General features: G+C 39.9%; 1 protein-coding gene across 4 annotated transcripts; it reads left to right on the top strand.

Moving 5' to 3' along the window:
- Positions 1–7705: 7705 nt before the first annotated feature.
- Positions 7706–13382, top strand: LOC142505248 (glycosyltransferase BC10-like). Of its 4 annotated transcripts, XM_075618142.1 has the most exons (12): positions 7706–8242; positions 8563–8613; positions 9147–9644; positions 10058–10156; positions 10753–10853; positions 10953–11024; positions 11382–11472; positions 11634–11714; positions 12497–12556; positions 12665–12787; positions 12905–12943; positions 13024–13382. In XM_075618142.1, the coding sequence occupies exons 3-12, from the start codon at positions 9249–9251 to the stop codon at positions 13162–13164; spliced, it is 1203 nt and encodes a 400-aa protein (XP_075474257.1). In that variant the 5' UTR covers positions 7706–8242; positions 8563–8613; positions 9147–9248; the 3' UTR covers positions 13165–13382. The 4 variants fall into 4 exon arrangements, 3 of the variants coding, with proteins under 3 accessions (XP_075474257.1, XP_075474256.1, XP_075474258.1); XR_012804392.1 differs by lacking the exon at positions 8563–8613 and having other exon boundaries at positions 12471–12556; XM_075618141.1 differs by lacking the exon at positions 8563–8613.
- Positions 13383–13757: the final 375 nt, after the last annotated feature.

Raw genomic sequence — 13757 nt, forward strand, 5'->3', positions numbered from 1 at the left:
TGGGAAGTAGAGCGCCGTCACCCAAGAAAGGAAGTCCTTTTTCACTAGCCATTCTAGAAGAAGGGCTTCCTCCAAATTTTCGACAGTCGAATGTGGGAGAGTACGATGGACATACTGACCCCGAGGAACACTTGGGGAGGTTTGAGAATGCGGCCCTGTTACATCAATATTGTATTTCTGGGCACGTTGGTGAGGTCAGCCCAGCAATGGTTAAACACCTTGCAGCCCAACTCCATACGGTCTTTCGAGGATTTTTCTACCGCTTTCCTGCGCCGATTTGCTAGCAGCAAAAGGCACCAGAAAAATTATTTGAGCCTGTTCGTGATGAAACAGCAAGAGAATGAAACTTTGCGAGAATTTGTCCAATGTTTCAACTAGTGCAGCGCTGGAAATACCAGCGGCTATCCCTGACATCATGATAAGTGCCCTTCACACAAGGACTGAGGGGAGGAGAGTTTTTCAAGTCGTTGGTCAAGAAGCCTCTGTTGAGCTATGACTGATCTGTTGGCTCAAGATGAGAAATATGTAAACTTGGAAGATGCCCAACGGTACAGAAAGATGGAGAACCGGCCCGGAGGAAGTAGAGTTGAGGCAGCGGAGAAAGGAGGAAGGAAGAGGGGTGCGGGCGAAAGAGAGGAGGGCAGAACTAGAAGTAGAGGACAATTCTCATCACATGTTCCCCTGGATAGGAGTCGTGACGAGATGATGGAGGTGAGGGAACCCGCGGGGAGGTAGGAAAAGTCACGAAGGGTTGAGTGCAGTGCTAGATTGCCTTCGCGGTACAGACGAGAATGATCCGCATCTGGGAGTCGACCGAGGTCTCGCCCGTCCCCTAGACGTGGTCAAGGCCCTCCATGGATAAATCAGGGGGTTGGGGAGCAGGAGGGGAAGGTCAAGGTCAAGATGTCCTTCAGGAGCCCGTCGAACCGAAGAGGGGAACGAATGAGGATAACCACCCTACGAGAGGAATGATTCATATGATCTCAGGCGGTGCTACTGATGGAGACTCTGGACGAGCTCGGAAAGCACATGGGAGAAGGTTGGAGAACTTTGAGATATCTAGGGGTGCAGACTTACCACAAGACCCCATCATAGCTTTGGGCCGGAAGACCTTCGAGGCGTTGTGACTCCACATAACGATGCCTTGGTGGTGACGGTCATCATTGCCAATTATGATGTGGCAAGAATATTTATTGATAATGGAAGCTCCGTGAACGTCTTGTTCAAGAGCACGTTGGATAAAATAAAGGTGGAAGGATTTGAGTTTGAGCCGGTCTCCACCCCGCTGTATGGGTTTGCAGGACACGTCATCCCGCTTTTGGGTCAAATTGTGCTTCCTCTATCCTTGGGGACTGATCCTAGATGGGTAAAAAAAATGATAGCGTTCACCGTGGTGGATACCCTTTCAGCGTATAATGGAATTCTAGGACGGCCAGCCCTGAAGGATTTCAGAGCCGTAGCTTCCACTTATCATCAGAAGCATAAGTTTCCTGTGGGAAAAGGAGTTGGAGTCTTGTGCGGGGACCAAAAAGTAGCGCGTCGGTGTTATGAAGGGGTAGTGAGGGAGGAGGGAAAAAGAGCGCGCGTGGAGCTTAACATGATTAGGAAAGGAAGAAGTGGGTAACTTTGTCCTGAGGAGGTACAAGAGGAGCAGAGATGAAAGTTGGAGAATGCGCCAGGCAAGGCTCTAAAGAGGCTCGGGAACGCTTACCACCTTAGAGAATATTAATCTTGACTTGAATTTTGCTGTATTTCGTTTCTGAATTTGTCTTATGTTATCAGTTGAAATTTAATAAAGTCAAGTTCTTATATTAAGTTCGTGGATGTTGTTGAATTGTGAGGATTAAATGAATTAAATTTTCCTGCTAAGGCATCGCCTAACAGAGGAGCAGAGTTTGGGAGAAGAAAAAGTTAAATTTTCCTGCTAAGGCATCCCCTAGCAGAGGAGCAGAGTGGAGGAGGAGAGTTAAATTTTCCTGCTTAGGCATCGCCTAGCAGAGGAGAAGAGTGGAGGAGAATAATTTTATTTTCCTGCTGTGGCATCGCCTAGCAGAGGAGCAGAGTGGAGGCGGAGAATTAAATTTTATTTTTCTGCTCAGGCATCGCCTAGCAGAGGAGAAGAGTGGAGGAGAATAATTTTATTTTCCTGCTGTGGCATCGCCTAGCAGAGGAACAGAGTGGAGGCGGAGAATTAAATTTTATTTTTCCTATTAAGGCATCACCTAGTAGAGGAGCAGAGTGGAGTATAGAATAAATTAAATTTTCCTGCTGTGGCATCGCCTAACAGAGGAGCAGAGTGGAGGTGGAGAATTAAATTTTATTTTTCCTACTAAGGCATCGCCTAGTAGAGGAGCAGAGTGGAGTAGAGACAAAATTAAATTTTCCTGCTAAGGCACCGCCTAGCAGAGGAGCAGAGTTAGGAAGGAGAAAAATTTTATTTTCCTGCTAAGGCACCGCCTAGCAGAGGAGCAGAGTGGTGAAGGAGAAAAATTTTATTTTCCTGCTAAGGCACCGCCTAACAGAGGAGCAGAGTGAGGAAGGAGAAAAATTTAATTTTCCTGCTAAGGCACTGCCTAGCAGAGGAGTAGAGTTAGGGAGGAGAAAAATTTAATTTTCCTGCTAAGGCACCGCCTAGCATAGGAGCAGAGTTGGGGAGGAGAAAAATTTTATTATCCTGCTAAGGCATCGCCTAGCAGAGGAGCAGAGTTGGGGAGGAGAAAAATTTTATTTTTCTGCTAAGGCACCGCCTAGCAGAGGAGAAGAGTGTGAGGGTGGAGAATTTTTATTTTTCTGCTAAGGCACCGCCTAGCATAGGAGCAGAGTTGGGGAGGAGAAAAATTTAATTTTCCTACTAAGGCATCGCCTAGTAGAGAAGCAAAGTTGAGAAGGAGAAAATTAAAATTTTCCTACTAAGACGTCGCCTAGTAGAGGAGCAGAGTGGAGTAGAGAGAAAAATCAAATTTACCTACTTGGACTAGGCCTAGTAGAGGAGAAGAGTAGGAGAGGAGAAAAATTAAACTTTACCTACTTGGGCTGATCCTAGTAGAGGAGTCAGGGGTGAGGAGGTGAAACATTTACTTTCCTGCTAAGGCATCGCCTAGCAGAGGAGACTGGGATGAGTTGGAAATTAAATTCTATTTTCCTGCTATGGCGTCGTTTAGCAGAGGAGTTAGAGGGTGAGGGTGGAGAATTTTTATTTTCCTGCTAAGGCGTCGCCTAGCAGAAGAGTTAGAGTGTGTGGGTGGAGAATTTTTATTTTCCTGCTAAGGCCCGACTTAGCAGAGGAGTTATGAGATAATGAGGTGAGAGTTTGATTTTTCCGGCTAAGGCCCGGCTTAGCACAGGAGTTAGGAGATAATGAGGTGAGAGTTTGATTTTTCCTGCTAAGACCCCGATTAGCAGAAGAGTTACGAGATGATGAGGTGATAGTTTTATTTTCATGCTAAGGCATCGCCTAGCAGATGAGTTAGGGAGTTGAGGAGGTTGAAGTTTTATTTTTCCTGCTAAGAACTATTTTAGCAGAGGAGTCAAAGGCACGGGGAAGTGGAAATTATTTTCCTTCAAAAGCTTAGTAGAGGACCTTGAAGATGAGGGCGACAAGGGCATACCTTGTTAGAGAAATTTATTGGGTTTGTCGATAACGAATGATGTTTGCCGCTGCGAAAATTACGGGGATCGACCTGTCCGATCAGGTCATGGGGATCAACCTGCCCGATCAGGTCGTGGGGGTTTGGGAGCAACGCTCCCAAAAGCTCTTCAGAAAGCAAGGCACGCTTGGACGAACAGATGCGCTGGGCTATGGCGCACTGGGCGAGCGCTCGTGCGGGGCGAGAGGCGCACCAGGCGAGCGTGCGGCTGGGCGAGCATGGCAGGGGCGGCGAGGCGAGGAGAAGGAGGGGTAGGGCGAGGGTTCGTGCGCGCTGGGCTGTGGGGCGAGGGGCGAGCAGGCAGGGCAAGGCACGCTGGGATGTGGGGCGAGGGGTGAGCAAGCAGGGCGAGGCGCACTGGGCTGTGGGGCGAGGGGCGAGTGGCGAGCAGGCAGGGCGAGGCGCGCTGGGCTGTGGGGCGAGGGGCGAGCAGGCGGGGCGAGGCGCGTGGCAGGGGCGAGGGGCGAGAAGGAGGGGCAGGGCGAGGCGCGCTGGGCTGTGGGGCGAGGGGCGAGGCGCGCGAAGGGCGTGGAAGTGGCGAGGGGCGAGAAGGAAGGACAGGGCGAGGGCTAGGCTGCTGTGGGCGAGGCTGCGCGCGGAGGGCTAGGGTGCGCTGGGCGAGGCTACGTGCGGAGAGCTAGGGCGCGCTGGGCGTGGCTGCGCGTTGAGGGCTTGGGCGTGCGCTGAGCTCGAGCCAGGCGGTGTCTAAGGTGCACATGAGAGATGTTGGGCGAGACGGCGGCTCAGGCGAGGCGGCGGCCGGAGCTGCGGGCGAGGGTGATGGGCATTGATGCGTCGTATGACGAGAGTGAGGTGCTGGTTTGAATAAAGCGATCCTACAAAGAAGCAGGGGGAGAATGCACAACCCACGCCTTGTAAACCGAGGACAACACAACTAATCGAACTTTGAACCTACGATTCAGTTCGACTCGGGAGGGGGAGACTGGTGATATCCCATGGATGGGCCCAATACCCCTGGCTCATCCCTAGCCCAAATGGAAGACAGGCCCATCAAGGGTCCAGGTATTCTCCTATAAATACCATGTTTGAGTGTTCAGTTTATTCATTCAATATATTATTTTCAGCAGCACTCTTAGCTGCTCTCACAATATATCCTCAGTCACTGACTAGAGCGTCGGAGGGGCTACGCTAGGACACCCTCCTGGCCCCCTTCTAACGGTCTTCTTAGTGATTTCAGGCTCAGGACCATTTCAAAACTCTGCATCTGTACTAGTTACGCTTGCCGGAATCAGACCCTAAATCTTCCGTGAGTATCAAACAACGTTAATTACAACATGATTGCCAAAACCAAAATGGACCGCACCCACCTACCAACTCGCGATACCACTTGACCTCTCGCACGCTGGCTCACCGGCGCGTGTGCACGAGTTATATTGAGAATACTGAAAACAAAAAATAATTTTTATATATATTATATATATACACGAGAAGAATGTGTTAAGATTTTAGATATCATTTATAAAATATTAATGTTCCGTCACACACATTAAATTTTTTATATTTGATAATTTTTGTGTAAAAAATCAATTTTATTTTTTCTAAGATATGACATAAAATTTATTGAGATAATTTGTATTTTTAGATAAATTAAAGATAAACTTGAAGAAAAAATTTGGAAAAAGACAAAAAAATGTACAAAAATTACTAATAAATCAACATCAGCAAATTAGCTAACAAATATTACGAAGAGTAAAATTGTAAAAAAAAAAACTTTAATATCATATTGATACATCAAAATTAGTTAATTTGAGATATTTAAATTTGAGTAGGTCTCTTGTGAGACAGTCTCACGAATTTTTATCTGTGAGACGGATCAATTCTACCGATATTCACAATAAAAAGTAATACTCTTAGCATAAAAAGTAATACTTTTTCATGGATGACCCAAATAAGATAACAGCCTCACAAAATATGACCAGTGAGATCGTCTCACACAAATTTTTACCAATAAATTTAACAACATAGTATAGATTATTATTTTCGAATTACAGTAAAATTAATGGCTAGAAATATTTTTGAAAATATGTCCCTAGTTTGAATATTATATAGCTTCTAGATATATAGCTTAGAATGAGTCTACTACCTTTATTATTTATTCTTCTAGAACAAAAGAAGAAATTCGTTTGAATCATAATATCGTAAATCATCAAATAATTTTGTTAATTTGGTAAATCTAATATACTCAAGTTCTGTTCGATCGATTTGATTGTAACTTCCGATGAATATCCTAAAGATCATTCTAGGTTGGTAATGTATTCATTCATCATTCAATGTAATATCACGACTGTTTGAAAAAAACATCTTCTATCTTTGAAAATATGCAAAATTTAACATAAAATCAAACAAGCCATTATTACTATAGTCCGGGACGGATCCATGAACTAGAGTTATGGGGGCTTGAAATTTAGTGTAATAAATTATATATTTGATGGGTATAAGGACCAATTATTTGTTGGGTTAATAAAATCAATTGGGTTTAGCACTATTGAGGTCCAAAATATTGATTATGCTTGTAGAAGTTCAAGCCCATTAGATTCTCTTAAAAATCTATAAACAGAGGAGTTTCCGGACAATTCAAGGTAGGCTCTCATTTTTATAAAATTTCTCTTGCTTGTTCTCTGAGTTTTCTTTGAACTGCTTACTGACTTGAGCGTTGGAGTGTCTACGTGGGGAACCCTCCCGACACCCACTTGACGAGTGTTTGTGACGCAGGTGATGCCCCGCAAATTAACTGTGTACTATCTACGTGAATCTGTTCGCCAGCCAGGTGAGCTCATTTACGGGCCAAGTGGACTAGTTCACTAATCAGTCGGATCTCGCGTACGGAGTCTACGTGACTCATTTATTTTAGCTGCATCAATATTATTATAAAAAATATAATAAATTTTATATAAAATACAGTTTGAAGCTCATTTGAGAATTTCATTAACTTGGAGTAATACGACAATAAATACGACTTGAAATTTTATTATTTTTTCCAACCCGTTGATCAAACAACAAATAATTTATCAAAATCAACAAATTAAATTTTCATTATTCAAAAATTGCGATTTTTATTCTCCCGATCATAAAAAGTCTCATTTAATTACAATAAATCAACTATTATAAACAGTTATTCTCTACGTCTAAACTAATGTACAATTCAACATAATAAAACTAACGAGGTCTTTCAATGGGTAAAACAAACAACCTAGTGAAACTTTTTTTTTTTTACCAAAGTAAGAGTGAATAGGAATTTTAAACTTCGAACGAACGTTAAAACTCTCTGTATTTAAGTAGTGTTTACAGTAACTTATTTTTTATGCTACACAGCTTCTACGTACAATTTCTAACATTTTATTGACTAAAATCTTAAAACGAACTTCAAATAAGTTCTTTTAAACACTACTTTACTCTACGCGCGTCAAATTCTCGCACGTATATTAAATACCGGAGCATTGAAGAATTGCATAATCACATGGCCAAGCACATAAAGATACACAGAAACAAAGTTATCACAACCCCGTCGTTCGGAGGATACTATGTTCTAGCGACTTATTTTACCTTAACGGGCCTGTCATCCTGAATGTTTAGATATTATATTTTAGGTCATTAAATGATATTATACCATTTTTGAAAAATAATATTTATATTTGGCCATGTGAAATGACAAAAGAAAAGATAATACTATTTATTTTAATATTGAAGAAATAAAAATAATTTCCATCATATAAAGAACCATAAAAACTTACTGTGAGTTGGTATTATGAGTCAATTTTGTGAGACATATCTCTTATTTGTGTCATATATATAAGAAAATTTTACTTTTTATTGTAAATATAAGTAAGATCGACTTATGTGAGTTGGTTTTATGAGTCAATTTTGTGAGACATATCTCTTATCTGTGTCATATATATAAAAAAAATTTATTTTTTATTATAAATAATAGTACGTGACGTATATGAATCAATCGTTTCACAAAAGACTAAATGAGAAAATGACACCTTTAAAACTATTTAAATAGCCGGCTCAAATTTGTCATATGGAAGCATGCCAATTTATACCGTTTCCCGTTCAACTCTGTTCTTCCAATACAAAAAGTCTTCCAACTTTGAGCATTGTTCTCCCAACACACACACACTCACAAACACCGCTGAGCTTCGAATTCTCCATCTCTGGATTTCCGCAGCAGTAAATCCAATCTACATTTCGATCTGAACAGTAAAGTACGGGTGAACCCGTCTATATCCCGCGCTTCTATAGAGTTGCATACAGATTATATACGATATTTATGCGTGATTATAAATTTGTCGGCACCCCGTTTGCTAGCCACACTCGCCTCCTGATTGGTTCTTTTGTCCTAGATCTCACACACAACTTCTAATGATAATTATTTGTACACGGCCGTATGTATATATTACAGAGATACTGATAATCCTGCTTCAATGCTGTAAGTCTCCGGTCTCCTTCTAATGCTCGTATCGGGTTTGACTGGTTTCGAGGCGTGGCTCGTTGACTTCGCCGTGGGAGTGCATTCTTGGAGGTGGGCTCTGTGAATCGAAGTGGTTTTTGGGTGTTTGACAGTTCGTTTTCTTGTGAGTGGTTTTTGTCTCGTTTTTGGAGGGAATTTGAAAGGGTACGTTTCAATGCAGCTGCGGGGAGACCATATCCATTTGTGTGTGTATGTGTGTATGTGTCGTGTTCTTCGGTTGTGAGAGTTGGCAGAAGTTAAAGATGGGGTGGGATGTTTTGTTCGATTCTTGGTGTTGTATGTGTGTTTAGATGCATGGACTGGAGCTGATCATTTCGAGAGTTTTTGGAATTGTTGGTTTGATTCAGAATTTGGTTTGTTTTGACTTTTGGATTACCTTGTTTTCCTCGGATTGATTGACTTCTTTGGCCTTGAATCTTGTAGAGTCTTGTTGGTTGAGGCGGCTGATGAAATTGGATCCGCCATTGTTTCTGGGTACTATAGACTATTTGATTTAATTCTCCAGAGCGCGAGCGAGCTTTTTTTTAGCTTCAAACTTTAGGGGATCTATATAGAAGTCTGTGAGACTTTCCATTCCACTCTTTTGCTGAATGAATGTTAGACATATTTCAAAATTTTAATCTAGGGTCTATTCGGAGTGAATACTTTTTGTTGACGGATTGTTTTTTGTTAAAACTATGATCTGCAAATACTTGAACTTTTTATGAAATTTGATTCCCATTTCTTTGATTTGTCCCGGAAGGGCAGCAGGTTTGAGCTGGATTTTTTCTTGTTCACCAATCAAAGTACCCATATTTTGTGGTCAAATATCAATGCGATCTTGTTGATTTGAATCATGGATGTGTATTGTGTGTGTGGAGTCTAAATCTTTGAAGTAGCCGGTCAATCTATAGTTTCGGAAGTTTGATCGAAAGGATGTCTTAAGGCAGTTGTGCATTCATATTATTTATTATTGATAAAATTTGTTTATAACAAAAAAAATTAAAGCATATCTTTCTGCACTGCAGGTTCAAGTTTTTGTTTGATCCAATATTTCTGGTATGCTTTAGGATGAGAGATTAGAATTATTGGCTGCATTTTCGTATTTTTGGTGTCCTGGGATTCATCAGATGAAGACAGCTAAGGCATGGCGTCTAGGCATGAAAGAAGTGCGATTATTAACTGCACCTCGCCAGCGTGGTCAGTTGAAGAGGCCAACATGGATTCTTGTTTTGGTTTCTCTAGTCAGCTTGTTCTTAATTTGTGCCTATATTTATCCACCTCAGAATTCTGCACCTTGTTATTTATTCACGTCTAATGGCTGCAAGCCATTTCAAAGATGGCTTCCACCTGTAATTGTCAGAGAACCCTCCAGGGAACTCACCGATGATGAAATCGCATCTCGTGTTGTAATTAGAGATATTCTTAATATTCCTCTCACTATTTCTGTGAATGCCAAAATAGCCTTTCTGTTTCTGACTCCTGGAGCTTTACCGTTTGAGATGCTATGGGATAAATTTTTTCAGGTACTTAGTTTTTACTGTGATGCTGAAATATCAGTTTCGAAAGCTCACTTACAGCTTTTTTTAAAATGAGACTAGTTAAGCCTCGTGCAAAGATGATGTCTCTTCAAAGGATTGGATGCATCAAATTTGCTTATTTGGTGCTTCTGTTTACTGTTATCTGGTTCGATATGTTGGATGAAATAAAAATTGCTGCTGCCTGCTTATTCTTAACAAAATTATATTCAATTGCTTTTTTCATCTATGGTATGCCATTTGAAATCATGCTGCAGTTTTTCAAATAAAGGGAGAATACCAGTAATAAATGAAGACCTTTCTCCTATTTATTTTATCGATGTTAAGTGGTCTTGTTTACACTGTTGAATAATATGACTATTTGTTTCTATACAGTTTTTCAAATTTCTCTTTATTGGCAGGGGCATGAAAGTATGTTCTCCGTGTACGTGCATGCATCCAAGGATAAACCTGTGCATCTTAGCCGTTATTTTATCAATCGTGAAATTCGTAGTGGCAAGGTTTGTTTCCCATTTTGTGGATCTTGGTTTCTGCATTCTAAGCTGCACGCAATTCTGCTGTAAGAATTGAAAATCTTGTAAAACAAATGTGTGAATATCTTTATATACATCTGCACATTCTTCCTATATAAATCGAAATAAATTTTTGGTGGGATTCTTGTTTCTGTCTTTCTCTTAACTTGACCTAACAGTCTATATTTCTCTAATTTAGAGTTGAATTCTTTCCACTTTATATCATGTCTGGATCATCCTAAATGTTGAGTTGTATGTAAATATCCAAGTTCATTTTCCTAGTAGATTTATCTTATTGTTGTTTAGTGCTCCCCTTTTTCTGAGGTGAACGATATGGTTTTCTGTTAGAAACCAGAAACAGTTTCATTTTCTACAACAGCAGTATCATTTTTTTTTGCACGTGCTAATTACATTTATTATTTCTTAGGGTACAAATTTTGAACAGTCAAAACTCCCAGTTGCTCAATTAACAAGTCAAAATGATACACTTCTAATACGGAGCATAAATATGCTGTTGTTTCATCCCTTATGCTACTGGTAGTAAACTTAAAATTTTCTGTTTTATTAATGGTTGAAAGTTGCAGGTAGAATGGGGGAAAATCTCCATGGTTGAAGCTGAAAGACGGCTTTTAGCAAATGCACTCAAAGATCCAGATAATCAGTACTTTGTGTTACTTTCCGACAGGTTGCCATAGAATTGTGTCTTTGTTAATTTTATCTTCACAAATCTATGCAACTCATTATGCTGTCGTATACTAATTAAAAACTTTTTCTTGGACTGCAGCTGCGTACCCCTTCGCAATTTTGATTATGTGTATAACTATCTCATGTCTGCAAATATTAGCTTCATAGATTCGTAAGTCTACTTTTTTTATGTAGCCACATTTTCTCTAGCTGGACTTTTTATTATGAACGCTCTGTAGTTAGGTTTAAACACGTTTGATACTACATTAATGACATATAAAGAACAAGTCTTCAATAAGGTTGAACAGATTATGATACTGTTTTTTAACTTTAGAAGGGCGTTGAACGGAGCCATTTCTAGATTATTAGCACTATGAGTAATTTCATAATAAAAGTGACACATCGATGATCTAGTTAATCATTATAAATAAAATTCATTTATTTACATGACTTTTTTTTAAGAACTAGTATTGTGGTAGTTTACATCACTCTTCGTTTTTATATAAATATGGGAGACGTGTTTCTGCAGCTTTGAGGATCTTGGTGTGCATGGAAGTGGGAGGTACATTGAATATATGTTGCCTGAAGTCGAGAAGAAAGATTTTCGAAAGGGTTCACAGGTGTGGGTGTAATCTTTTGGTTCATTTGTTCATATATCAGTTTTAGGGGGCAGTTACGTCTCTGCAGTTTAGTAACAAGAAGTTGGTCACCAAGTATTAACTCATTGTGCTCAATATCTTTGATATCTCTTATGACAATGCCTTAGTTTTAAATTATGCAGTGGTTCACAATGAAGCGGCAGCATGCTATTGTAGTTATGGCTGATAATCTTTACTATACAAAATTCAGAAATTATTGCAAGGTGATCAAATTTTGATTTTTTTATAGGCAATGCACGACTTTTTTTTATTATTATTTTCATGTAGATTATTTAGCTCTAAATGTGAATTATCAGGAAAAAGAGATTGTGTGTAAAATGATATTATGGATTTCAGATTCAAGCCCCCGGTTTGACCATTTTCGTGAGCTCCTGGAAAATATAGAATCCAGCTCTTAAAGAGTGGGTTGGCCTGAAGTAACATCTTCAAGCTTATGGTTAAACTCATTAGATGACCAAGTAAAGAGCGCGACGAGCCAATTGTGATTAAAAAAAATTTCCCTTTCAATTTATGATGGGCCAACAGTTTATCCAGTATAGAGTGCTTTTGGACCATGCAAATAAAAGCCCTGGATTTATATTATGTGTTTTGCCATATTTCCTGAGTTGATAGTCTTTCTTGGCTGTCAAATAATGCATGCCTATGCAACTGAAGAGGCATTTTTTTTAGGTTTCTTTTATAGTTCCTCTTTTACTTTTGTTTATCACGATACCTCTAAAGTGTTACTGTTAGGAATCTTTGTTTTATAAACGATAGCAGATGTGTGTAAATCACACGTCCGTTCTGTTTTATTGGTTTTTGGGTTTTCTTACTGTTCCTGAAAACCTGTTCAAGAAGATAGAAAGTTAGACGAAGAATCGGACAATGATCCTTTTATCTATATTCAGTTGTCCAAATTTCAATTGCCAATTGCAACTCTATTATTTCGCGGGTGTTGTGCAATGACTTCATTTCTACAGCTATCTGTTTCCTTTTCGTTGAACAGCCAGACATGGAGGGACGCAACTGCTACTCTGATGAACACTATTTACCCACTTTTTTCTATGTGAGCCCAGTAGTACCTTCTGTTCTCAAGTTTCTAAGATGTTTTCCTCTCTTTTCTTCCTGGTTTTTGATATCTTTGTTTTCGTGTATTGTTTCCTCGCCTTTTCAGATCGTGGATCCTGCTGGTATCGCCAATTGGTCAGTAACATATGTTGATTGGTCTGAAAGGAAGTGGCATCCGAGATCATACCAGGCACAAGATATAACGTTAGAGCTGATGAGAAATCTTACGGTACGGCTATTGAGTTTTTCCATCATACATACATTCATGGCCTTTATTTGCCTGTTCCCAAGTTTTTCGTTTTAAGTAATCGAAAACCTGAAACTTATTTCTGACTACTAATTGCAGTCTATTGTGGAAAGTGCCCATATTACAAGCGAGGAACCGGTGAGGATCTTTTACCGTACACTTAGTTAAAGCTCCCATTATCACAACAATCTGATAAAAAAATGTCTTCTGACCTGTAGAGCGAAACGAAAACAGTCCCCTGCTTGTGGAATGGTACCCTGCGGCCATGTTATTTGTTCGGGAGGAAATTTTTACCCGAAACTCTTGATAATTTAAAACAAATTTTCCCAAACTATACATCTAGTGGACTGTTGGCATGACTCAGAGTATTTATTCTTTGTATTCTATCCCTACCTTCACCATTTCTTGTGTAGCTTCTGCTGTTGTAAAGCGACTCCGTGTCGCCTCATGATAGACGTAAAATCATACCAAAAAGGGTTATTTTTTAGTTCAAAGGAAACTGGCGGAAACTGGTGGCCAAGAAATGGTTCAATATTGTATTCTTTGATATGTTCACTATTTATTTTTTATTAGTGCCCCCCTCGTGTAAGAATATTGATATAAATTCGAAGTTGGGATATTGAAAAAATGCAAACTTTTGTGTTTGTTTGTGGTTTCAACATCCATGGAAATTGCTTCGCCTGAGTAAATTTATTGGATTACTTGGAAATATACCATTTAAAAGCCGAGGGCTTTAAGTTAACTTTAGTACTTTAGTCCGTTAATTTTAAAAATATTCCTGCTACAACTAAATTGTTTTCGAATTCAAGTAATTAATATGTACATGATTTACAATAATTATTGTAACCGAAGTATGTTGTGTAAGTCAGGGGTGTGGCCTAAAAATGTAATTGTTGGCCCAGAAAGAAAATATTTGAAAAGTCTAAAAGAAGAAGTGGAACACGGCCATTAG

The sequence above is a fragment of the Primulina tabacum genome, chromosome 10, assembly GCF_025594145.1.
Source record: "Primulina tabacum isolate GXHZ01 chromosome 10, ASM2559414v2, whole genome shotgun sequence".
Taxonomy (NCBI): Eukaryota; Viridiplantae; Streptophyta; class Magnoliopsida; order Lamiales; family Gesneriaceae; genus Primulina; species Primulina tabacum.